The sequence below is a fragment of the Homalodisca vitripennis genome, chromosome 4, assembly GCF_021130785.1.
Source record: "Homalodisca vitripennis isolate AUS2020 chromosome 4, UT_GWSS_2.1, whole genome shotgun sequence".
In the NCBI taxonomy this organism is placed as follows: Eukaryota; Metazoa; Arthropoda; class Insecta; order Hemiptera; family Cicadellidae; genus Homalodisca; species Homalodisca vitripennis.
This window is the reverse complement of record NC_060210.1, coordinates 81,471,011-81,497,379: the sequence shown is the minus strand read 5'-3', so window position 1 is coordinate 81,497,379 and position 26,369 is coordinate 81,471,011. Positions and strand designations below refer to the sequence as shown.

The window sequence follows — 26,369 nt, the reverse complement described above, 5'->3', positions numbered from 1 at the left end:
GAGTCTCCTAGCATGATGGAAGGACCCACACTCAAAGTCCATTGGTCGCAGGGCGAAATTCAGAAAATTTGATTTTGTGGAATTTGTGAGTTTGAGTCTGTGAAAGTGTTGAACACAGTTGTTGAGGTCAACAAAAGCTTTTTCTTTTCCAAAACTTCTTTTGATTTTTCGTTAAAACAGAGAGTTGTGTCATCAGTATATTGTACGAGATTCCCGTACAGAAGTGATGACCCGATGTCATTGACATAGACCAGAAAAAGGACTGGACTGAGGATGGAGCCTTGGGGAATTCTATATGAGTTTGATAACATGTTAATGAAGATTTTAATCATAATTTTCTAATGTACAGCAAGATCAAGCAAAGAATATATTGATGATTTGCTAAATTCATTAATAAATGTCTCAAGTTTCCTGGATTTATATCAACGATGAATGATAATTGCATTTTTGTCTTGCAATCAAAAAGTAACTTAGGCTAATGTAAAAGGCTGGTCAAATCAGTGGCTAAACAGTCTGTCAACAACTCTCGTGTTACAAATATAAAAAAATAACAATATTAGAATGTCATCATAGGGAATTCATATCCTTTAACCGAATGCTTCTCTCCCAAAATTCATTCCTATCAAATCCTATTTACGTCGCTTCTGATTATGGTGAGTATTGGAACTACATATGAGCTGTAGCAACTAAAGTGGGCTTTAATCTCCATTGTTAAAAAGTGCACCCAGATCAAGTGATTAAAGACATTTGTGACCAAGAAGAACAAAAGTAACCATACTGTGAAAGAGTTATAATTAATGATAAGGAAGAGACAGTTGCTATAAAAGAATATGCTCGGTTTCTAAATAAATAATTTACTCACATTGTTAATGGCAATTTTACTGATAAAATTGGAACTGTGGAATATATAATCATCTAGGCAGCAGCTCAGGATCTAGAAGTAGCTCTACCACCTCTCCCTCATCACTTGATATCTTTTGGAGTTCTTGCTTTTTGCCTTTCATTTAATCTGGTTCTTGGCTCTACAGGAATCCTTGACAATGTTTTGATTAACAGAACTATTATAATTGTTATAAAGCGTGATTATATATATCTAGCCTAGATTTTTGGCATATAACAATCACTTCCTTCAGTGGTAGCATCTTTATAAGATACTTTTGTTGAGTGCCTTTGGGAAGGAACAAATTTACGCTAGTGTTGCTTTGATATTAGTGGTGTATAAATGGTTTTAATCCTTAGTGTTAAAAGTAATATCAAAGTTTTATCAGTTTCAGATTATGTTATCATTTTGGTTGAATAAATTTCACCAAATGAATGTTTGTGAATGTACTGTATATGTTAAGCCTCCATGAGGAGATTTGCAGTGCTTGAACTGATATAGGTATGAAGAAACAAGTTGATTTTGTGGGTGATGGTGTAAGGTTGTTATTAATTTGGTTGAGCAGAGTTTTCAATATTGTTCTGGGGATATGCCTCGATATTGACTCTCAGATAGTAAATGAGGTTCTGACATTGAATGGTTTGTGTCTCACTAAAGAGACGACTATCTCTGTGCTATTGAGTGTCAAATAGTGAATGGTGTTCTTGTGTTGAGTGGTGTGTATGCCATGAAACAGACAAAGGCCCATGTGCTATTAACACTCAGATAGTTCACATAGTGTTATTAACTATAGTGTTGTGGTGTTATTTTTAATGGGGACTCTGTGTTGAGTGATTTGTATGCCACAAGAGTGGAAATCATTAGGACAATCTGTGTTTCTAACTCTTTTGTGAAAGAACAATATGTCCACAACCCCTTGATGTGTACCTGGTTAGCTCATAATATGCTTGGTCTCAAGTTTTCACTGTTTGAGCAAATCATCACTGGGATTTTCCAAGGCATCAACTTTGAATTTTTCTTGCTGAGATATAACCACCATAACAGCAGGGGCTGTGTGGGGGAATTTGGTGCATTAAAAAGGATAGTACATTTGGTATCAGCGCCATTAGTTCTTTGCGACCAAAACAGCTGTTTATTTATTTACACCCACAACATTGTCATTTTAATGTCACAGCTGTTTATATCATTACAGCTGTTTATGTATTACTTAAGATTCCCAACCAATAATCAATTTTTTCACAATTGTGAAGGTCAGATACCATAATTTTCGAAATGATATAAGCTATTAGTGACTGTCACAATTATATTTTCAAAACATGGCTCAAAATTATAATTTAGTTATAATTTTACAGACTTTTAATTAATAAATCCCACTTTTCAAATATTTATCATTGGGAGAATCTTCTAAGACTCCATGTCTTGGTCAAAAATGGCTCAATCAACAATTTATTATGTTACAGGCCCGTCGAAGCGTGCTGTACACTCCAGTGTTGTCTCAGAACCGGGAGGTGTCTATCGTGTGGAGTTCACTCCGACAGAGGTAGGCAGTCACCTGATAGAAGTGACAGTGGCTGGAGAGAAACTGCCTGCAGGCCCTCTTCTGGCCAAGGTCTACAACGCAGCCCTCATCCGAGTTACAGATGTGGCTAGTGGGGTTGTGGGACAGCCTTGTCAGTTCCGAGGTTAGAAGAGATATTACTAAATACGACGTGATCACTCAAATCAATAGTACAAACTATATAGTACTTTAAGGTAGGGCAATAAGTTTTATGATCGGAGTGATCGTAAAACTTTATAGGCATTTAAAGTAGGAAGTGTGGACAATTTTGTAATAATTTCCAAGAAATACTGTTGAAGATAAAGTGAATTCAAGGAATAATGTTAAAACAAATATTAATTAACTAACAAAATTATATATTTTAAAATAAAATATGTCAGACCCTTTAGCCACATTTTCATAGTACATAATGTAAAAGTACCATATCTTTTTTAATTGTGGGTCTGATTACTAGATACCCTCATTTACCAAGATCAAAGTAAACTGCCCGATAAAAAGTTTTAATTATTTGTCTATATATTCAGGAATGTTGTAACCTGAGGTAGATGCATCTTATTATTCAATCAATCATTTATTTGTCATATAATTATTAATTATTATTAATATATTATTATTAATAACATATTTATATTATATTAATATAATTATTAATAATATATTATTATATTAATATATATATATTATTATTATTAATATAATTATTATATTAATAATAATAATTATTAATTATTATTTTATTCTGGCTGTTCTGAAGTTGGCACGTCTCGTACTGCAGTGAAAATGTTAAAGTGTTGACTACTTAACTGTAATTAAAAAGTGTTAATACATAACAAAATTAATCTAACCGAACATGAATTACATAACCTTAATACTTTTTGTGATGTTAAATAATTGCAGTATTACTTGTGGTTAGTTACAATAAGAGAATTTATAATTTTAAATATACTTTTATAAATTGAAAGTCTTCTTTATTTTCTTTTATAACAATAACATAATACAGGGTGAGTCAGAAATATGGTAAAATATTTTAAGACGTGATTGTAGAGCTAAAAATAAGAAGAAAATTTTATATAAAGGTAGGTCCAGAAACGCTCCATTAGTGAGTAATGGCTGCCGAAAGATTTTGCTTCGTTTTCAGTTCACCTGGTGAAATTAAGTGATTCTGAAATGTTTTGTTCTTACTTTTTAACTCAAATAAGGTTGATTTTTAAGGAAACTCACCTGAAAAATCAAATAAAACCACTCTAGAGGTTGTAGTGTGAACAGTTTTTGAGAAAAAGTATGAAAAAAGTATGAAATTTGCTAAAAATCTAATAAAAAAAAACACAGTCTTAAATGTTTGATGTACAATAACATTGTTAAATGATCAATAAACAAATTGTTTTTCTTAACACAGATTTTAGAGAATTTAATTCTGAAAAGAACCATAATAAGCAAAGTTAACTAAATGTGTAAAAAAGATATGAAATTGACTCCTCACGTATTACACTACATAGCAAACTGTTGCTGTTTTATAGTAAGTAATGAGTATCTGATTGGTAACAGCTGGTGAAAAGCAAACATATTTCTAGATCATAATTTTATTTTTAAATACAATAAACATATCTACAATTGCTTTATGTCTCACCGGAAGATTAAAGATGATGCTCAAAATGACTTCCGTTGTTCAAAATGCACGCATTCAGGCGTCTTCTCATCGAGTTTCGGACCCGTTCAAAAACTCCAAGTATCTGCTTAATGTTTTCTATTCCATTAGAAATGTTTAATCGGAGTTCTTCAATGGTATCTATTGGGGAAGAGTAAACTAATGTTTTTAAGTGTCACCAAAGGTAAAAGTCCAAAGGATTTAAGTCCGGTGATCTTGCTGGCCATGAAACTGGTCCACCTCGGCCTATCCATTGATTTGTTAAACTCTCATTTAGGTGTCCATGAACAGCCAGAGAGTAGTGCGCAGGTGCCCCGTATAACATTTTTTTCTTATTTTTAGCTCTACAATCACGTCTTAAAATATTTTACCATATTTCTTACTCACCCTGTATATCTGTGTAAACAGATTTTTGATATGTTTATTTCAACCAGATGAGTGTATTAAGGCTGGAAGAAACCAGTTTAAAGTAGAAAGTGTTCCTCTTAATAGCCAGATTAACTCAAAAAAACTGGTGCTGTTAAATCAACATTGTACCATCTGATGTATATACTAGGAGAAAGTACAATTCCCACACTTACTGGCCAGTCAGGCATGACTAGAGAGAAATCCCAATGTTCTGCAGGAAGATTTACTGGAGTCTACCTCTCTTTGTTGGAACCACAACATTTGTTCTGCTCTAAATTTGTATCACCTGGGAAGTACTTCAAATACGCGTGAAAACGATGTGAAGTAGTATAGCCCCAATATTTGACAAATAAACCAACCTGTTGTGTCACAGAACGTCTTTCATTTTATGTTAAAATAGTATTTGCTCCTGTCTTATTTATAAAACAGGTTTTGTTGTTTAACACAGGCAAATCATTTAAATAATTAGGATGGCTTACCTGGATGTTATCATTACATGGACTTTGGCAAAATATAATATTTATTCATTAATAATTATAATATTAATTTATGATATTGTTTGGTCCTTTTATCATTACTTATTTGTGCTTACTTTACTTTATAATGAAATATATACTTTACATTGCTATAAACAACTTTTGTGTTAGTCCAAAAACCTATATTTTGTCACATTCTAGAGTTTCTTATATTTGTATAAAGACGTTAGTTTTGTTGTTTATAGTTTTATCATATTCATTTTCTATTTTTTTCAAGAACAAGAATATTGAGCAACATAACATAGCTAAGCATTAGGTGATATAATTAGGTATATTTAACATGATAATTTATAATGTGGTAACTTCTCAATTGGTGTGTATATCCAATAGTGGATGCGAGCCAAGCAGGCGAGGGGCAGCTGGAGATTTCCATTAATGAGGGGGAGGTACCGAACCATGTGACAGTAGTGGGGGGTGGCCGCTGTCTCGTCAGCTTCACCCCTGAACACACCAAACCTCATCTCATTGATATTAAGTTCAACGGAGAAACAGTCACAGGTAAATAACAATTTAAACTAGGATTACTAAAATTAGTGTTAGAAAATTTTATTAAATAAGATTTAAAAAAAAATATAAAATCTCAAAATCTTTTAATATGTCATTTATTTCATTTATTTTGCCCAAATAAACTTTTAAGCTAAATTTAATCATATTGATTTTAAAAAATTGGAGGGCAGTACATTTTAAATTTATGTAGTATATACATTTAAATAGCATTATTAAAAAAAACACACACACATTACTGGTACATTATAAGTGAGGCTACATAAGACTTTGTCAGTTCGAATTATTTAATAATTTCTCTTCTTGGTATAGAAGCTTGAAATTATATTGTCAAAGCTATAGGTGCTCCTCATATATATAATATCTTTGTGATTACCCACCTAATGTCTTTTGATGTCAGTTAACCTACAATAAGAAATTATTTTGACAAAAAACAACTAAAGTTATTCTTTATAAATACTTCTGTTACCTTTGCAATGTAATTTGCGTCACTTCATAATGGTATACTATGCAATTTTAGTTTATAATTATTTATTATTTTATGGAATGTTCAACAGAACATTTTTCTTTCTCATTGAAACTGAATGTACCTTAACCTTGTCTCAGTGTAGCAAAATGCCTTTTTGTATTCTTGTTTTACATTACCAAACTGTGTATTCAAGTTAGGAGTGGTATTAGAATGTAATGCCATAAGTTTAGCATGCTATTAAGGTATTGATATCTGGATTATAACTTCCTGTAGACTGAGAAAGGACTTTTTGGTTACGGCATATTTTTAGCTATTTTTGTCAACATTGGTATACTCTCACTACTTAATAACTTCCAATACTATGAGAAATATTACTTAGTAATCATATATACTATAGGTCTTATCTCCAATACATTAACTGATAGTATTAGTAATTTGACAACAAAACAAATTCCAATAGCTTAATTGTTTACTTGCCTGAAATAACTTGTGTGTACTATTAGTGTGTAACATATCAGTGTACTAATCATAATTTTTCAAATACTGAAACAAATTATCTAATTGTATCCCATCTTTAATTATTATAAGTAAATTATAACTAGATAAACTCATAATTATTATTCAATATTGTTTCTCAGCATGACACATCTGGTTGCAATCCCATATGTTGTAGATGTTAACAGTATAAATGATGACTCTGATGGAATGTTACAGGCTGCCCGTTTGTATGCAGTGTGTCAGACACTAGTCGGGTGTCTGTGAATCTGAGTAGCCTGGAGCTGGTCCCAGTCAATCAGGTAGCCAGGTTCCACATGGCAGTGGACAGCAGTGGCTCAGCAGAGTTGGCTGTCGCCATCACGGGACCTAGCTGTGAGCTACCCGTCAAGGTCACCGGTAATGTGCACAGTGGCTTCACTGCGGAGTTCACACCCCGCGAGGTCGGTCCACACTCCATCTCCGTCGAGTATAACGGTCATCCTGTATCTGGCACTCCCTTTATCGCCAAGGCCTACGATGCCAAGAGAGTCTACGTTGGTCCCCTCCCCCAAGGTCATGTGGGAAAACCTCTTCAGTTTACAGGTACATATACTATTTCCATTCTATTCTCACTCAACCAATAACATTAATAAATTTATTTAGATTTTGTTTAATATAAACCCGTTTGTATGCGTGTATATAATTAATTAAAAAAAAAGATTTATTATCAAAATGTATTTGCTCTTTGTAATATATCATTTACAATGAGGGACTACCCAGCAGGGATCACTTCTGGCTGGTTTATACCTACCAGTTGAATCCACCACTGGGCACAGCAAAAACCGATGTGCCACTTCAATCTGGGCAACCTTATGGATGTCCAGTAGCGGCTCATCACTAACCACAAATATTGAGATTCTGGGGTTCATGGGCAATTCAATAGGTCTAGTCTACTGTGGAAGATGGCTGTTGGAGTTGGTGGGGTTTGATCCCTTACCTCAGAGGCTCTTGTTAACCTCAACAAGGGTGTGCCCCCCCCCTGCCTACTTTGACTGGAGAGGCTGGTTCACAGCTGGCCTCCCTTCTTCCGGGATGACTTTGAGATGTAGTGCCCTAATTCTTCCTCATGGATCTCGATTGGAGGCGGCCCCTACTCCCTAACCTTACCCATCCTGAATATCCTATCACTCCGGAAGCAGCGCAAAGGTCCTTACAGGACTAAGTGCAATTTATAAGCTTCTTGTCCTAAGAGAACAAAAAAATATATATATATATATATCATTTACCGGCATATCACTGCCTTATAAGAGGGTTAATTCAGTTGTAGAGGGACGAATTGTTCAGCTGTATCACTGGGTATAATTTTCTCTATTCCTTAAGACACCAGTAAAAGGTTAACAATGTCAGAATGGATAGAAGAGGTGTTTTTGTTAAAAGATAAATTGATTTGTAAAAAGATTCAGTTTATATCTTCCCTCCATTCCACCCCATTCGTGTTTCAAAAGGTTATTGACCCTCTCATGGTTTTATGAATTTATATAGATCCTAAGTATCACTGTCGAAGCCAGGGGTGCCCAACCTTTTTTACCCAAGGGCCACATTGTAAAGCCTTTGTGGCCAGGCGGGCCAACATCCCAGGGGATTTGGAACCCCAAACAAAACGTATTGCCCGGGGGTTTGTTCCAGAAATCTTGTGCAAAATATGAGTTTTAAGGTTATTTGGCCCTTGTTTCCTGATTATTGTAATTTCTTATTATTTATTAGTTGTTAGGTAAAGGTTTATAATATATTATGTTTTCAGGTTCTTTTAGTAGAAATAAATATAAACCCAGACTTTTGGATGTTTGCTCTAATTCTGAATACATTGATTTTAATTAATCCTAATAGGATACTAGGACATACAAATTACGTGGCGAGTGGTGACCTTGAGTTGGGTAGGGGTTACGTCGCCGCACCGCGCGCTCTATTCGCCACCCGGCAGCCACCACCGTAGTCAGTGAAATCTGTCTGCAACTACTTTACTTCTTTCAACATCATACTCCACCAAATGAATATGGCTTGTTCTACGTGAAATCGGCTGGACTGCTTGGTTCTCAAAATTTGTATTTATTTAATATTTCAAATGCTTGTAAACTAATTTGGTTGTTTTGGCAACAAGGCGGGCCACATAAAACTGACTCGCGGGCCGGATCCGGCCCGCGGGCCGTAGTTTGGGCAGCCCTGGTCTACTAAGCTACTAATTTGGGGCTACCTGCTATTTTTCATCTGTGTTTTATATATTTTTCTTGCAATGTATTTTGTTATAGGAGAATCATAACGTTTTTAAAACATTTTAGTATTGTATACTTTATATGATATACTTTATACACACTTTGAGTATAAATAATTGACTTACATTACTTTTATTGTTAGTTGGGCTTGTTTGAATGTAATCAAATCAATCCATTTTGTGATTTTGGATTCTGGAATACTGTTATTTTATCTATTCATTCCCAGGGTTTAGCAAGCTTTCTGTTGCACCACTCAAAACTTCTGTCTCACAATGTTATTTTAACATTAACTTTTGTCTTTGGTCAACTTACAATAATTTTTTATTCATTAAGGTTCATTTTGTCCATTGGGTTACAAAGCTTGTAACTAATTAATCAAGAAGTAACTTTTTTGGAAAATGTACAAGACCTTATAACGTAGTTGTACTTACTGACCAAATATTTGTTAGGTTATTTTTACTGTGTTTAATTTGGTAAAAAATCGGTCTCTGAAACTGTGTTTGTTTCCAGTGGATGCCAGTCAGGCTGGGGAGGGGAACCTAGAGATCACCATCAGTGCTCAAGGGGTGAATATTCCCACTCAGGTCCACCCCCAGGGCAATGCTAAGTTTGCTGTCAGTTTTGTGCCTATCGAGCCTGTTGATCATGTCATCAGCATATATTTCAACAAGGAGGCCGTCCCAGGTCAGATTCTCAGGAGTGTGTAGTTTGTTTAGTTTTCAGTCAGAAATCAATATATAATAACTGTTAATTTATGTATATTGCACAAAACAGTAAGAACTTGTATTAAAACTATTCCATTTACAGAGATCAAACTTTAATGATTCATAAATAAACTACATCAGTATTAAAAATTGTTAATCCTGAAAACTAGTATAATTTTAAACTTATCTAATTTTATGAATACTGTATGAGTTGTTATAGTTTAAATGTAATTTTTGTTATATAGCTCAAAGCAGTATATACACGGCTTGATAGATAAATATTTTAAACTTTTCATACAGCATCAACACTCTATCTGTTGTTGTTTACTTCTATAAATTGATGAAGTTGTAGTATGTAAGATTATTTGTACTCCAGCTACATTTTTTTATCTTACCGACTTCTCAACCCTTCAAGAACTAAGAGCCAGTTCGCTATTCTTAGCATTTTTCTCTTGAGGACTGCCCAGCCAATGTGTTGGCCTTAATGGATTTTGTGAAAAAAAAACCACGGTCCAATCCATTGGTCTGTTGTAGTGTCGTAATAAAGGCCAGCAATTTATACAAACTGCTCATATTAATATAACACTTTTATGTGCAGATCCCGTAATTTTTCAGAATCAATGTTTTTCATTTTAGTGTATTGCGTTTTGAACTTGTATTTTGTGTATAAAATCATAGTGTATTTATCAAAATTGTGTGATTTGTTATCTTAAAAGGAATCTGTGTGATTTTAGGGTCCCTATTTATTGCTCCTGTCGTTGGGGATTTCCCTCTGGTGACCGGATCCTCCTTGTCCCATGCCCCTCTGGGTGTCGATTCATATTTCACAATGAGCAATGTAGCCGGCAGTTTGGATGATATTGAGGTTAATGTTGAGGGTAAGTCTGTATTGAGCTTAATAATTTTAATAAGAATAGATTTTGGAAAATTTAGTAAGTTTCTTCTTGCAGATGATCCTGTAATAGTATTTGGAGTTTTGTAAATTATTAAATAAATACAAATACCAATGCTATTCTACATTTGAAGAAGTGGTGTAAAGTCCAGATTATCTGGTTATGGTACTAAAATCAAGGTGATGGAATCAGTTTATGGTCAGTTAATTTTCGAAGACACAGCCATTTAAGATAGCTTCCCCAAAGACAAAAATATAGAAAAGCTCTTTTAGCATTCCATGGAAAATTATAAATTATTAAAGTGGTAAGATGGGCAATTTTGAAACAGTCCAAGTAAAAAGTTAAGTTAAAGATCAAGCATTAAATGTTTACAGTGTTTTACTTGATTTATAGCTTGAAGGAGTAATATATTTTTGAATGATTTGTTACTTAACCCTTTGACCACTGTAGACGAGTATACTTGCAAGCAGAATCATCACTACTGTTGAGTATTCTCGCGCCGGCACTCTGGCAAAGTCACGTGAGTTATCTTGTCAGTCAGCTGTGTGTTTTGATTGGCTAAGAGTTGGAGCAAGATCTTGTGTGGTGTGGGAAGGCTGGTAGGAGGTAAATACCAAGATATATATTCAACTACATGTGAAGAGTTGCGAAGTCGCTTTATGTGTTGTTTCATTTTTTTGTATATCGTTTTCGTAAATTGGCCTGTAGTAAAACAACTGTGGAATAAACTGTCTTTATCTATATCCTGATCAAAATAGGCCAATACACATTCAAAGATTTTTGTATGGGCGTGAAATCTAAATACACAAGAAAACAACTAACAAAATAGTGATATTCAACTTTTATAGTTACCAAAGGTGAATAAAACTATTGCGGAGCCGCAACCAATCTTGCGGACAGTGTCGTGCCGTCTAAGCAAGTTCGGCTAAAATAAACTCAGTGCAACTGCCTCAGCCGACTGCACAATCTACAGCGTTCAAAGGGTTAAGAAATGGTATTTTTTTATCAAATCTAATTTTTAAAATTACATGTTTTGTTAATAAACTGTTACCTAAGGAAATTCATTTTACATAAATATAAAAATGTCATTTCATTCAGTAATTTTATATACATACTGTAAGAAAAATCATATCCTTATTTAAAAAATTCATATTCTTATTTGGAACCATTTTTCTGTGACCTGATTAAAAAATGCCCCTAAATACTCTTATTATTTCCTTCTCTATTTAACTCCTTGTGGAATAATGCAAATTGTTTTTAATTTTTCTGTTTTCAAAAGTTTAAAACAAGGAATACAATTTTTTCATAAAGACCTTATCTGAACCACACATTGATCCACCAACTGACGTGGATCATAATTGTCTTTCACAATAGAATCAATCATTCACTGTCAATTTATTCTGGTTATCTACAATTAGTGTGATTTACACAAATCAGATGCCATTTACAAGTACATGCCATAAATTTGTTTTAGTCTACATTTGTCTGATTTGTGTAAGTTATTATTGAATGGCCCACAATACACTAGCAGATATGTTTACTATATTCTTAACATTGTCCCTGTTTTTTATTCATATTGTTTACATTCACATTGTATTGAGTTTTTATTATATGGTGTTATTATTGTGTAGTTTTTTAATTTAATATTGGTTTAATTTTTATAGTCAATACATTAGAAATTCCAATATGAGAAATATAGGGTATGATAGATATTTGCATAAAATCTGGTGTTTTAAACTTTTAGCACCTTATATTGAATATAAGTTAACATTAGGTTCATATTTAATTTTAGAATGTTGTTTTTATACTATTTACAACAGATTTATTACTTACCTTTTTTTATTAATTTATACCTAAACTGTTTATGAATATTTCCATTTAAGTATTGTGTGCTAATGTATTTCTGGAAACAATTTGTAATTTTTTAATCTATTTTTATATAGTTTGATCTATTGAGAATCTAAAAGTAATGAATTTTATTTTTTAAGTTTACTTTATTGTTTTTCCTGTGCACGAATTAGAAAACAAAACGTAAACTGTGTACATCTAAACAAAAGATTAGGACATAAGAATAAATCAAATAAAAAGCATGACAAACCATAAATACATTTTTAATCAATTATTTAGTACTTCTATCTAAAATTTGTAATTTTTGCCAATATTATCGGCACTCAAGTAGAATCTAGACTTTTGACAGATACCAGAACAGGTCCAGAGAAGAGCAAATAGAAAATCTATTTTCAGCTCCGTAAATGTAAACAATTTATTTTTTCTATAGTTGTTTTACATTTTACTAAGTATCAACAGCGAATTGTGACCCAACTTGGTAGCAAAATATTGTATGACAAATCAGGCAAAAGAATTTTAAATTACTTTACATGGTTACAGTGCTTGCAACATAGCTGTGTGAGTGTAAAAATATGTCTTCGTGCTAGTCATGTAAGTTTTAATTCTGTATTTAACTGTAAACATACAATCTCTCCTTTCCCATTAAGTACAGACTATGAATACCTTTTTAATTGCATGAGATAATTGGATTTATGAATCTAAAATGATTTTTATTTTCCTACCAATTGGATATACTAATTTCCGTACTCTTGTAGCACTCTCCTTTGGAAAGATGATTGCTAGGCTGTGGTTATGTTTACATACTTCCAATAAGTTTTGCATTCTATTGATCAGTAATGAGCACTGCTTGATTTTCCTCTCTTAAACTCACTCTTATCACTCTTTTGTATGTTATTATGCACCATCGTATTTCTCATTTTATGTGGAGCACGTTGCTTTTCATTAATAGCACCTAAATATTCATCCAACTGAAGCAAATGAATTAACATTTCTGCGAATATAAAAAAACCTATTTCTGTCTGGCCTATACAGATTTTGACTTTTTAACCATTTTTGTTCGGGGGGGGGGGGGGGTTGGAAATAATTTTATTTCATACTAAACAATGCCTGATTTTACATAGAGCCATGATTGGAGTTTCCCTCAAGTCTCGGTTAGCACTATCACAATTAACAATTGCAGTTTAAATATGTAATTTGCATAACAGTTCACATTGTGAGGGAGCACATTAAACAATCAAGTCTGCCATAATACACGCATTTTAACATTTCTAAAAAGACCTCATAAATATTTTCCTTGCTCAAAATCCTTGTTTAGTTTGATCAAAGACTTGACAGTTGTCAGGCAAACAATTCAATTTGAATAGTAAGAACACGACTGTTTTATTACCCTCACTGAGACTGTAACGAGTGTTTTGCTAATTGTCCCCATGATGAACCAATTGCATGGTTGACTGTGTTCAGTTGTTATGTTATGCTGCACCAATTCACTTTGTCATCAGCCTTTACTTTCACTCTGTGTTTCAGGTGGGCATTCACGGAGACTTCGCCTCTATTGACCTCTCTCTCTTACACACATATTCTCTCTATCTTCCCTCTCTCTCCCACTCACTTTCACTGGTGGTGGACTTGGGGTAAATTACACTAACTGTGGCCTGCTACTTGCCCTTTGTACATATTATTAACCTAGTCATTAGATTAACCTACAGGAAACAATTAAAACATTGATCTCATAACTTTTGAAATTATTTGTGAAAAATTACTATTGCTATTAGATTTGATTACATTTTTATTTGAACATGATGTTTTATAGTATAACTGTAGGTTATAACTAAAAAATGAACAAAAAAAGTAATAACTTATTTTAAAAAGACAGAAGATTCAATGTTGTCTATGGTAGAATTTTATATTTGGTTATAATATGTATAATATTAGTCTAGTCAACAAAATTAAAAAAAAAGTTTAAAAGTAAAAGATATAATTGTGAATTAAAATTAATAGACATTCCTTTTAACAATAAAAAATAGTTCCTTTAATTTTGATTTGCTTCTTTGCTGTTATCAACTTATTTAATAGTAGCAATTATCTTGTGCAATAAGCTTAAACTGGTTTTGTTATTGGTGGTTTCCTTATGCTTTAGCCTTCACGTATTTATTTGTAGCCATAGCAATAATAGAGATAGCTAAATTGTATCCTCTACATCCAATATTTCAATGTACATCCTGGTTCAACTTTTATTTCTTATTTATAATATATTAGTAGCATTTTGAAAGCTTTTTTCCCATTAAATTATTATTAAATATCAACATTACAAAATACATTTAAAATAACACAGTATATTACAAATCTTGTACATTGCACTATGTTAAATAAAACAGTTTGTTAACCGTGAAAATCCCATAAGATTAATATAATATAAAATGTAAGGTACTTAAAATAAACATTATATATACCTCACTATGTTGTATAAACAAAATAACACAAAAGGATAATGAGATTGAATTAAAATTCGTAATTACACTATTCTCCATTCAGTCGCTGAGCATTTCCTACACTCTTTATGTTATTGTACTATATTCTGTGTATGTTTTTGTACATTTAGTGGTGTATGGTACTGAAAAAATATATATTTATAACATTATTGTTTAAATATAATATAGATAAATATTGTTGTACTTTGTCAAGTTTTGGTTGTTATAATTAATTTCACCGTACTATGTTGTATAGAAAAATAGAATGCTAGCTATCGAATGTGGGATATGTGTAACTGTACTGTACCAAATAGTAAGATGTGCTGATATATATATATATATATATATATATATATATATATATATATATATATATATATATATATATATAAAGAACTGTCAATGACTAACAGCAATTTGGACTATTAGATACTCCAATTAGGTGACCAAATCTTAACTTAACTTTGTAATACAGTTGTTCACAATGTCAAATATTGAAATAAATAAAATCAGTTTCTTCTGCAATTAAATTGCTACCCCATTGTTTCAACACACAATTCTTTCAAAATCTCCTCTAAGACACCCATTTATGAAATGAATCATAGAGTCACACTAAGTCAAATCAGTAAATATTTATTCATTTAAATTCTTTCCAATTATTTTGCCAAGTTTTTATGTTCCACATTGATTTTTAATGGTTGTCAAAGCATAATCAACAGCTTAAAAAATCTGTGTGGTTAAAAATATTGTTAAATCACTAAAAAGAAAACAAATTAAAATTAAGCTCAGAATTTAAAATTAAGGAAATTTAGTCAATCAATGATAGAATTGAATGTTATTGGAATCAGATCATATTCAGCATGAGAAAAAAACATGTAAATAACACATATAACAACATATACCACATATGAATAAAACCAAAATATTTAAAATGAGAAGGATTAGCTTTTATTTGTAAAAATCAAATGTACTGGAATTCATATTAGTTCTGTTTGGAAGATTCTTAATTAGGACTATACCTTTTTTATATTATTTTATATGATTTCTAATTTTTGTACTTTAGATCAATCTAAAATCAAACTGAATAACTCTTAGTTCTAACAAAATGCATTTTACAAGGAATCTAAAGTGTTAAGCTTTCTGCTTACTAAAATTAATTTACTGCAAGAGAAAAGCTTCATCCTCTTGATTATCATACACTTATCCTAAATCTCCAAATCCCTTAAAACATCTCCTTAACAGCATGATTAATACATTTTGAGACAATAGCTGTGTATAAGCTATTTAACAGCATGAGTAGCTTTAACTCCTGAGGAACTAACTGTTCCCTAACCCTTGATCATATTTTACGTTGGAGCATTCCCTAGGACCGAGCGGGCAGTCAGTGCCCGCCCAAGTGAAGGATGCAGGTGGACAGACATTCAAGGTAGAGTTCTGTCCACGAGTGGTTGGGGAACACAAGATAGCTGTCAATTATCGCCAGGTGGCAGTGGCTGGTTCCCCCTTCAGCTGCAAGGTGTATGATGTCAACGCCATCAAGGTCAAGTCTGTACAACGTGGTACAGTCGGCCAACCGGTCACTTTTCTAGGTTAGTATGTTGTAATATTTCACGTAGTCTTAAGTAATATTCAGTAATGAATAATTTAGAAGGGAATATGCAGGTTTCAGCCTCAGCACTTTAGGTCAACTGTGCAGCTGATATGAGAAAGTGTAAACTTGGCTAGTGGTTTTATATAATTGTCAATCCAAGGTAATCAGTAATACAGTATAAGCCAGTTATAGCGTGGCCCGCTTATAAAGTTGGAATAGCACCACCCCAGTAAAAATCAGACGCCGTTTCGCCGCATATAAAGTTTCCCGCTTATTAAGTTTATCTGCGTTTAAGGTACGGTTTCGGCTGCATTTCAACTGCTTATAATGTTTTCAGTTGTATTGAGAGAGCATTTTTTATCCAGTTCAGTGAGAGAAACACCACTTTTGACATGACGTACCGCCAGGATCTCGCCGCCAAAGGGTTGCGATCGGAGAAGGAGCGTGGGGGAGCGGGGCATGGAGGGAGGGGGCAAGACGTCTCTCAATTCAAGGTGGCAAGACATCTGCAGCATGCTCAGCGCTGTCGGCGACGACGGTGAGACTCCATCTTTCAACGCCTTCGTCAGGAATGACGATGATCTGGAGGTGTGCGAGGAGCTGATTCTAGACGATATCGCTGCTGCACACCAGCCTGCCGACGGTATGGAAGTGCAGAACACCGAGAGCAACAATGACGCCGACAGTGAGGATGCTCCCTGTCCAGTAACCTCTCAGGAGAGCCTGGCAAGCCTGAGCACCGTTACCCTTTTTCTCCAAACTTTCGGGTATAACGTTTCCCACTTACAACGTCGGCGGGCCGCTGCAAGTGGGGACGACGCTATAACCGGATTATACTGTATTTGTTTGATGTGTATAACATTCCAAATTAGTAAGTATTGTAGAAGTATCAAATTGTTACAAAATATATGAAATATAAAATATCTGTAGGTTTTTTGTTTTTAATATTACTACATTGCAGTGGAGACAAGTCAAGCAGGACCTGGTAACTTGGAGGTGACAGTGAATGGAGGTCGAGTAGCAACATCAGCCCAAGCACAAGGACCTCACACCTATGCCATCTCCTTCACACCTCGGCAGGCCACAACTCACACGGTTGACTTGCGGTTCAATGGGCGAGATGTTCCAGGTATACTACTTATCATCTAGTTGTTGTTAGGTTTGTAGAAAATAATTTATTTTAGCTCTTAAGTTTTTACTTTTTTTTTACTTTAAGCTCTCAGCGAGAAGGAATTTTCAAACCGATTATGAATTTTGTTACAGAAAACATGTTAAGGTAATCTGTATGTAAGATTTGAATTAGTAGAGCTGAAAACCTAGAATTATTGCTAATGTATAGAAATAACAGCAGGCTTACCTTGAAAATTTACTTCTAGAGTCTACTGATTTGAAAAAAAAACACATAAAGTGTGTATATAATATTTAGAAATTTTTAATTACACTGCAATCTTTCTCAATGGAGATTGCAGTGTAATAGAAAATGTCTAAATATGTTTAATTTTATGTGTTAATCAATGGACCAAGAAAGAAGTTTTCAAGATAAGCATGCTGATATCCCTGTCCATTAATCTGTATAATCTGTATTCTATTCAGAAGAAGTTTTTCTTGAACAAATTTGACTTTTAGATATTTAAAATACAATTTGTATGTATAATATGGATTACACTGGTTGTGATGTGTCTACAGGCAGTCCATTCTCGTGCAGTGTGTCGGAGGCAGCACGTATTGTTCTGTCTGGGGAGGACAAGGTGTCGGTGGACAAGCCTGCTACATTTGTAGTGGAGTGCGAGCCCACGGTAGAGCCACCACAGGTTCAAGTTCTGTCGCCGTCACGCCAACCTGTGCCAGTCACTGTCAAGCCTATGGATGGACCTGGTCGCTTCTCCTGCACTCTCACTGCAAAGGATGTTGGTGGGTAAAATACGACAGATTAGATTACATTAAAAAGGGAGTGTAAGGACTCCTAGTTTTTTCTGCACCAATTTAAGGTTATTGTGCACTCCAGATGATGTTAGTTTATCACCGTACCTTCAGTGAAATCTAGGAGTACCAAGAACTTACCTGGGATGAACTGAATTATGACTTGCTAGTATAGATAAAGTTGTAAATCATTAACATACCAGCCTTGAAATCAATTCCCTTAAGAACTATAAATGCAGTCTATCAGATTAAATCAATTTTCGTATGTGTCAGTGCAATGCCTACAATGATTTCTCCAACTCCTGCTAAGAGCTTGTTTAGGATATGAACCTTTTACCTGATAACCAGATTTGCTTTCCATCATATGTGTGCTACGTGCCCCACTTTCCTGTGCCTATTCTACTACGATCCACTTTGGTCGCCCTTCTGCTACAGCCCAGTCCCCAGTTGGCTGTACGATTTTGCTACGTTCCAGGCCCCCGTTTGTTGTCCCAATTTTCTCACAATCGGTATTCAAAGTGTGCTGCCCCTCATTGGTTGTGCGACTTGCTTCGTGTTGGCTAACTCATATTGTTCCAAGTTGATATTTAAATAACGATCAAACTTCAATGTCTGTGGTGTTGTTGAAAGTGTAGTTTGTATTTATGAAAGTAGGTTACACGTTATATATCACTAGCACTGGGTCTATATTATCTCAGGTTTTTAAAGTAGGTTGAATGATGGTTCAAACTTAATACTACTCTTCTGAAAGTTCTGATCAATATGATTGTTTATATCATAATAAAGTTCACAAAATATTCACTGTTCTTACCAATCACTTTGAATCAAATAAGTTTTGAAAGTAATATTCTTTAATTTAAAGCTTATTATCTTACTTACCACATTTCTTTGTAGATGGGATACTCAATGAAAGACAAAGCAAATGACTTTGACGTCAATTTATTTTATATTATACTGTCTAATTCTACTCACTTTGCTTTGATTTTTGTTCACTAACACAACATCCCATCCCTAATTACAACTTCAATGCACTATTGTACAGTTTCAAATTTCATCTATACGAGTAGACGTCTTTACTGCTTCAAGTCCAGACAGAGAAGAAGGATTCTCCGTATAAAAACTACGCATACCGGTTCACACAATGTTCATCCCCTCTCCCGTTCAAATCAGCGTCTTCACGATTACATATAATTTGATTCTTTTCTTATAATTGTCAAAATTTATCACGTTCACTATAATTGATCAATTTAAGTCTTTCTATTTTCTTTTATTATTTTTCTAAAGCTTTTTTATTTAAATTTTTAGCAACATGTGCTTTCTGACGTCATCAATACGCAAGTCATTTTATCCCACAATTGGCTTTTCTGCGTAATTTTATTTAGTACTTTTGTAAAACACGAATTTTGGTTATGTATAACTCATTTTAATTAATTAAATTTGTTCCTGTATAAAGTTTAATATATTTCTCCGTTATTAATTAAATAAATCTCAATTCCGACAACATGTGATTCACTGACGTCACAGTCTGCCAATTCCCCGCGAATATTCAAATGTCGTAATTTGACCTGTCACATGTGCACCAGACCAAGTTATTTTGTCTGCTTCTGTTCTTTCCTTTTCCAATGTGCTAACACTCTTTAATGTACTGCAATGATCATCAATGTACTTACCCATTTGTTTAGTTATAATTTGGAATGTTGATTTTTAGAACTATTAAATAAATCTCTAAGGTGTAATTAACTTATACAGGATAGGTTACTGCTCTAACTTGAATAGTAAATAATGTAGAGGTACAATTATGCTTGCATATATCTATATATAAATAATATGAAATGGTATAGTATTTTTATCAGAATTTAGATTTATAGGTTGCTGCAATTGATATTGATTTATTGTACATAATTAATTGTGATGTTTTTGGAGATCTAAAGTCTTTCAATATTAGACAATTCCAGCTTTCTTAACACTCCTGTGGAGACTGATGTTTGTGTGTCTGGTTGCCAGGGGACCACAGTGTAGAGGTCAAGCTGGCAGGAGGCCATGTGGAGGGTAGTCCTTTTCTCATCAAGGCCTATGATGCTACCAAAGTCAAGGTGACAGACATCAACTCCGGCACCGTCGGTAAACCTGTCTATTTCAGCAGTAAGTGTTACTTATTATTTCAATAAATATTTTAAACAACTTGAAAAAGTTATTTGAATTTTTAACTAAGTAAACAGTTAAAGGTGTTTGTGTTTTTTATAAAAAACCTCAAAGTAAAATTGAAATAAGCTAGTAATGTATTCTCAATACTGTTCATAAAATAATTATGTTTAGCACGATTTAAAATATTTACTAATGAAGTTATTTTACTTTATATGGTTAAAATTCATATGAAAATTTTAGTGATCCCAATGGTTTAGTTTAGAAATATATTGTAAGGTGGATTCTTAAATCCTACCTATTTCATAACATGGCTTCTGAAAAAAATCTTTCATATCTTGAGTTTCACCTTCCTCTTAGTATAAAACAACCCTTAGGTAAAATATGTGTATGTACAAGTATCTTCAAGATATTAGTAAAACATTGTTTGACAGTGATATATATATATATATAGTAAAAACCTTGTGTACAGGAAAGTATATAAAAGGTGTCAATTTTTCTAAGAAACCAATTTTAATGACGTTCTTATCCAAAATGACTTGGTTTTATCAATTTAAAGTAATTATTCTCTAATGTAATGATTTTATGAAAATCTTCTAAAGTATGTTGTATTGTTCAGTAAATGCAAGCCAGGCAGGAGCTGGTAACCTGGAGATCATCGTGTCAGTCAACGGTTGCAATGTACCCAACTATGTACAGAGTGAAGGCAATGCCAAGTTCCGGGTCAACTTCAAGCCAAGAGAAGCAGCACCACACAGCCTCAGTGTCAGGTTCAATGGAGAGCCCATACCAGGTCAGCCAAGTTTGAGAGTCAGCATGTAGCAAAGTATTTGTGGCATGTACATGTGAGAGAATTACTCAATGATACATTATTTGTGGTAGGGTCACCATTTACCTGTCGAGTGCTGGAGCCAGGCCAGGTGACAGTGAGTGGCTCCGGAGTGAAGATGACCTCTGCAGGTCACCCTGCCCTCGTTCACGTGGAGGGGGCCAACACATGTGATGTGTCTGTCACTTCTCCGTCAAACCGCAAGTTACCTGTCAAGTTAGATCGCTCAGACAACAGATACATAGCTGAGTTTACTCCAGTAGAAGTTGGTGAGAAATTGTCTGGCTTCACAGAAATTAATGGTTAATGAATTAATTATAATTAGTACATTTTGTTGGTGAATACTGCAGTATATTATTGTGCTTCTAGAGCCTAACAAAAGAGGCTAATCAACTTTGCTTACTTTATATAATTTTAACATGTTAATTTAGAACCACCAACACAGGCTAGAAGATTATTTCTAAAATTTAACTAACTAAATCTGTTGAATATGTTAATTTTAAAACAGTTAACACTAAAATGATCTAAATTATGTGAACAAAAACAGACAGGAATGTATTTTCTGTATAGAATATTATTATTAAATCGTTATATTACACTTATATGTGGAAAGTTATTGTATTTTTTATATTTTTATAATCATTACAAAAACCACAAAGAATAAAAAATCCAAGATACTATTTATACTCTTTTTGTATGCTTTAAGCAAAATATCTTACTAATTAAATCTAAATCTAAACATTCTAAGCAGAATATAACACAGTATCTCATAAAAACACACATTATGTCAATGTTAGTTTTTCAAAAGTCTGTCAGAATGTATGAGAGTACTTCGTTATTGTTTTAATGTAATGCAGTGTTACTTATCATAACATCCTGTGACAGTCACAACTTAAGCTTTTTTTGTTTTGTCATTCCACACGCACTCACACTAGCCCAGTTGTCTGTCGCTCTAAGCGGAAATACCCTCTTGTGACAATCAACTGCTGTACACACACTTTGTTTTTAAACTGATACTCCGTTATTATGTGCAAGGTTATCTGCTTTTGAAATTTGACTTTATTTGTTGTTTTATATAGCTTACAAAGTTATGTTTGAGTATTATTTTTATTTTACTAAGCAACCTTGGTGAAGTTTTATCTTGTTACCTTATATTATTGTTTCATAACTAATTCTTTCATTTTTATAACATAACTGTTATGCCTACTATAATAACTGTAACTTGGAGTAAATTGTGTAAAATTTATATGACATTTATTGTACTTCGTGTCAATTTTAGTGTGCCTTTTTCCTCCTTTCTATGTTTTTTTATACTCATAATCTTGTATTTTTTTCATAGTTTTTAAACAGTATAAAATTACTGTTATGCCAACTAAAATCATTTTTTAACTGTGTGAAATTATAGTTGCATAGTAAATACTGAACTAAAAGGTTTATTTTAATCAATGTGCATACAAGGTCTGTTCAAAAAATATAGCAACTTTTGTTTTTTTTAATAAATGATTTACTTATTTATTAATCTCAAATTTGTTCCCTTCAAAGTAACCCCCGTTAGATAATATACACTTGTGCCAACATTTCTTCCAATCTTAGAAGCACTTAAAAAAGTCGTTTTTGAAATCTTGTTCAGCTCCTCCGTCAATGCCAGTTACATGTAGCATCGTCCTTTCATGGGCCTCTTCAGTTTCGTGATTAATTTAAAACATATGAAGGATTATAATAAAACAAAGAGATAAAGTGGCTGCAGACAGTAGTGACAATTGTTTCAAAATACATCATAATGTTCCTAAAGTAGACAACAATTTAAAATGATGTATTGTTTATTTTATTTGTGAAGTTTGGCGGGAATTTGGTTTTTACTCTCGGTACCAGATTTGGTGTCATCTGTTGAACAGTCCTAATATTTAATGGAATTTGTTGCTTGCTTCATTAAAACGTATTATGTTACCATTAGTGTCTATTAATACAGTATAGATAGTTCATTGAGTTTTTGAGCTGAAACTATTAAAATTTTTTATTGTTTGAATGTGTTTTTAAGGTCGTCATTTAGTGGCAGTTGAGGCAGACAATCAAGCAGTGAAAGGCAGTCCCTTCCCCTGTAACGTGTACAATGTCAATAACATCAAGGTTACAGGGCTCGGACCTGCTAAAGTAAGTTTAGAGTTACTTTATTGCTTTTGGAGGAAAAAAATACAAAATGTGTTTAAATTTTTTTTTTTAACTGTTAAATCTATTAACAATAATTAGGTTTTACATTAAACATTCCAACTTGTAATTAAACTGAAATAGTTATATGAAAATAATATTCTCATTGTCTTAATCAAGAGAAAAATTCGTTCAAGAAGTAATCTTTCTAATTGTTTCTTAGAAATGAACAATTTGTACAAACAATAGCTTCAAAAAACTTGAAACACCATAGAAAAGTTCATTAATGTTGTATATTCTTAATCATTTAAGATAATTGATCAATTTATTGAAGCAAATTTCTCTCAATTAACTACTTTTAGCTATTAAATAACAAGTTATATAAATTACAGGTGAAGGGTCAAATTTATTTTTTACAATATGTATGAACATTCAAATTCAGAATGGAGGGTCCCAAAAGATTACTTTTTAATAACGTTCAAATTTTCATAAATTAGAATTCTTTTTAAAAATTGAAAATGCCACTGATGACAGTTTATTTGTTGATCTTCAGCAATATATAAAACTGTTTATATTGAATATTCCAAGTCAAGTTTGATACTTAGTATTAGTTGGTGTAAGTTGAAAATATCTCACCAGAAAAGAAATGCATTTTGTGACAAAAATGTAATCAAACCAACATTTACAATATTTCATCTTACAATATTGCAAATAAAATCAATTAAAGTTTAGCTAGAGGTGTTCTGGCTGATTAATAGTTTATATATTTATAAAAACTTGATATTGTATGATAAAATTACTTTTGAAACAGGAACACAAAAAGTAAACTTACACTGGGCCACAAAAGAATGATAATCAATCAATCAATAATTCTTTATTCATTAGTTGTACAATACGGTACATCGAATAGTGTCATACATTACTTTATATATATAAAAAGTACTAAACATACTCAAGTTCCTCTATTGAATACAAAACTAAATCAATCAAATAGTTTTTTTTAGTTTTCTTTTAAATTGTTAATATTATTTTCCATCTTTATGCTTTTGAGGAATATTTTTCAGAAATCTTTTACCGATATACATAGTTTTTTTCGTGTACATTTCAAGTCTATGATGATCATTGATGATTTCATTCTTATGGCGTGTGTTATATTTGTGCACATTATTTTCTAAGTTAATTTTTTGGCCATGATTGAATTTAAAATATAGGATGGTTTCATATATATAAAGGCCAAAAACTGTTATTATTTTTAATTCTTTAAAGCAATTTCTAACAGATTCTGAGAATTTAAGCTTAAGTATACTTCTAATGGCTTGTTTTTGCACCTTTAAAATGTCAGTTAGGTTTTTTCTTAGTTGTGGCACCAAAATATGGCTATGCCATAAGCAATGTGTGAATGTATATGAGCGTAATAAATTTGTTTTTAGCACTTCAGTAGTACATAAATAAGACATTTGCCTAATTGCATATAAGCCAGAACTAATTTTACCAATCACAAATTTAATGTGCTCATCCCAGCTCAAGTGACAATCAATGATCAATCCGAGAAATTTAATTTTTGATGCATTTTCAATCTCTGAATCGTCTATAAAGAATATCAAGGTCATAATCATTATTATTTTGTTGTTTAGTTTTAAAATTAATGAATTTAGTTTTCTCATAATTTAAATTAAGTTTTTTGTTGTTAAAAAATTGTTGTAGATTAGCCAATTCGATTGCTGGGATGAATTCAACTTCTTCTTTCGAAATTCCAGAAACCTTTAGATTTGTATCATCTGCAAATAAACACAACGTACTGTTTGCAGTATAAGATAGTTTGCTTTCAATATTCCTCAAATAACATAAGAAAAGGAGAGGTCCAAGATTTTGAGCCTTGCGGGACTCCCAATTACACTTTGCTCTAATTTAGATTTAAATCTTGTTAAAGTTCTATTTGTCGACTTATGAGCTATTTCAACAAACTGTTTCCTACCCGTCAAATATGATTTGAACCAATTCAGTGCAATACCTCTAACTCCAATATCATATAATATTGATAATAAAAGATGGTGATCAACACTGTCAAAGGCCTTAGAGAGGTCCATAAAAATTCCAATAACAACTTCCTCCCTTTGTCTATTGAATTTATGACTGATTCTATAAAACTGTACTGCAGCTGTGACGGTTGATTTATGTTTCCTAAATCCGTGTTGGGTGTCGTTGATAATATTGTTTTGTTCTATATAAGTCTTCAGTCTATTATATACTACTTTTTCATAAACTTTCGATATAGATGGTAACAAGGAAATAGGTCTGTAGTTTGATTTAAGTAACGTATCATTTGCTTTAAATATCGGAATAATTTTTAGCAATTTTGAGTAGATTAGGAAAGATTCCACTAACAAATGAAGAATTTATCAAATGTACAAGAATTTTGCTTAGCTCTTCTTTAACTTCTTTTATAATTTTTAATGGCACTTCATCGTAACCACAAGTCAGTTTATTATCAAAAGAGACAATAATTTCTTGGACCTCCTTTACATTTGTTGGAGTTAGACAAAAGAACTTACTGAACAATTTCTCAACATCTCTTACAACTCTTACATCTAAGTCATTAATATTTAAACTTGTTAATGGTTTGGACATTTTCGTTTTTTCTATTAGTCATATTTATAAAATAATCATTAAAAATGTTACAAACTATTCTGGATTTTCTATGCATGCATTGTTCTCTTGAAGTACTATATTACAATTCTTATTTAGTTTACATCTTTTATTTCCTACTTCATAATTAATTATATTCCATGTGGTTTTTACTACATTGGAAGCCTTACTGATTTTATCACTGAAAAATTTCCTTTTGGCTATTAATAGTTTTTCCCTATAATTCTTGGTTTGTAATTTGACAAAACTAGACAGCTCTTCATCTTTAGTAGATCTTGCATATTTGCCAGTGTTTATGATTTCTTGTTTCTCCATCTTAAGTTCATTTTTTTATCCACTTAAATGGATTATTTTTTATCTTAAACATTTTTATTGGAAAACACCAGTTAAAATAATAAGTGAAAACCTGATTAAAGATATTATATTTATCACTGCA

General features: G+C 32.6%; 1 protein-coding gene across 1 annotated transcript in view; it reads left to right on the top strand.

The window, feature by feature from the left end:
• Nucleotides 1–26,369, top strand: part of LOC124359627 (filamin-A-like) — a 154,833-nt gene that overhangs the window by 101,850 nt on the left and 26,614 nt on the right. Inside the window, 12 exon segments of the mRNA XM_046812528.1 lie at nucleotides 2,341–2,562; nucleotides 5,358–5,525; nucleotides 6,715–7,080; nucleotides 9,258–9,431; nucleotides 10,186–10,329; nucleotides 16,028–16,249; nucleotides 17,213–17,380; nucleotides 17,938–18,162; nucleotides 20,176–20,313; nucleotides 20,933–21,106; nucleotides 21,196–21,411; nucleotides 23,181–23,293. Coding sequence (XP_046668484.1) covers nucleotides 2,341–2,562; nucleotides 5,358–5,525; nucleotides 6,715–7,080; nucleotides 9,258–9,431; nucleotides 10,186–10,329; nucleotides 16,028–16,249; nucleotides 17,213–17,380; nucleotides 17,938–18,162; nucleotides 20,176–20,313; nucleotides 20,933–21,106; nucleotides 21,196–21,411; nucleotides 23,181–23,293 — 2,330 coding nt within the window.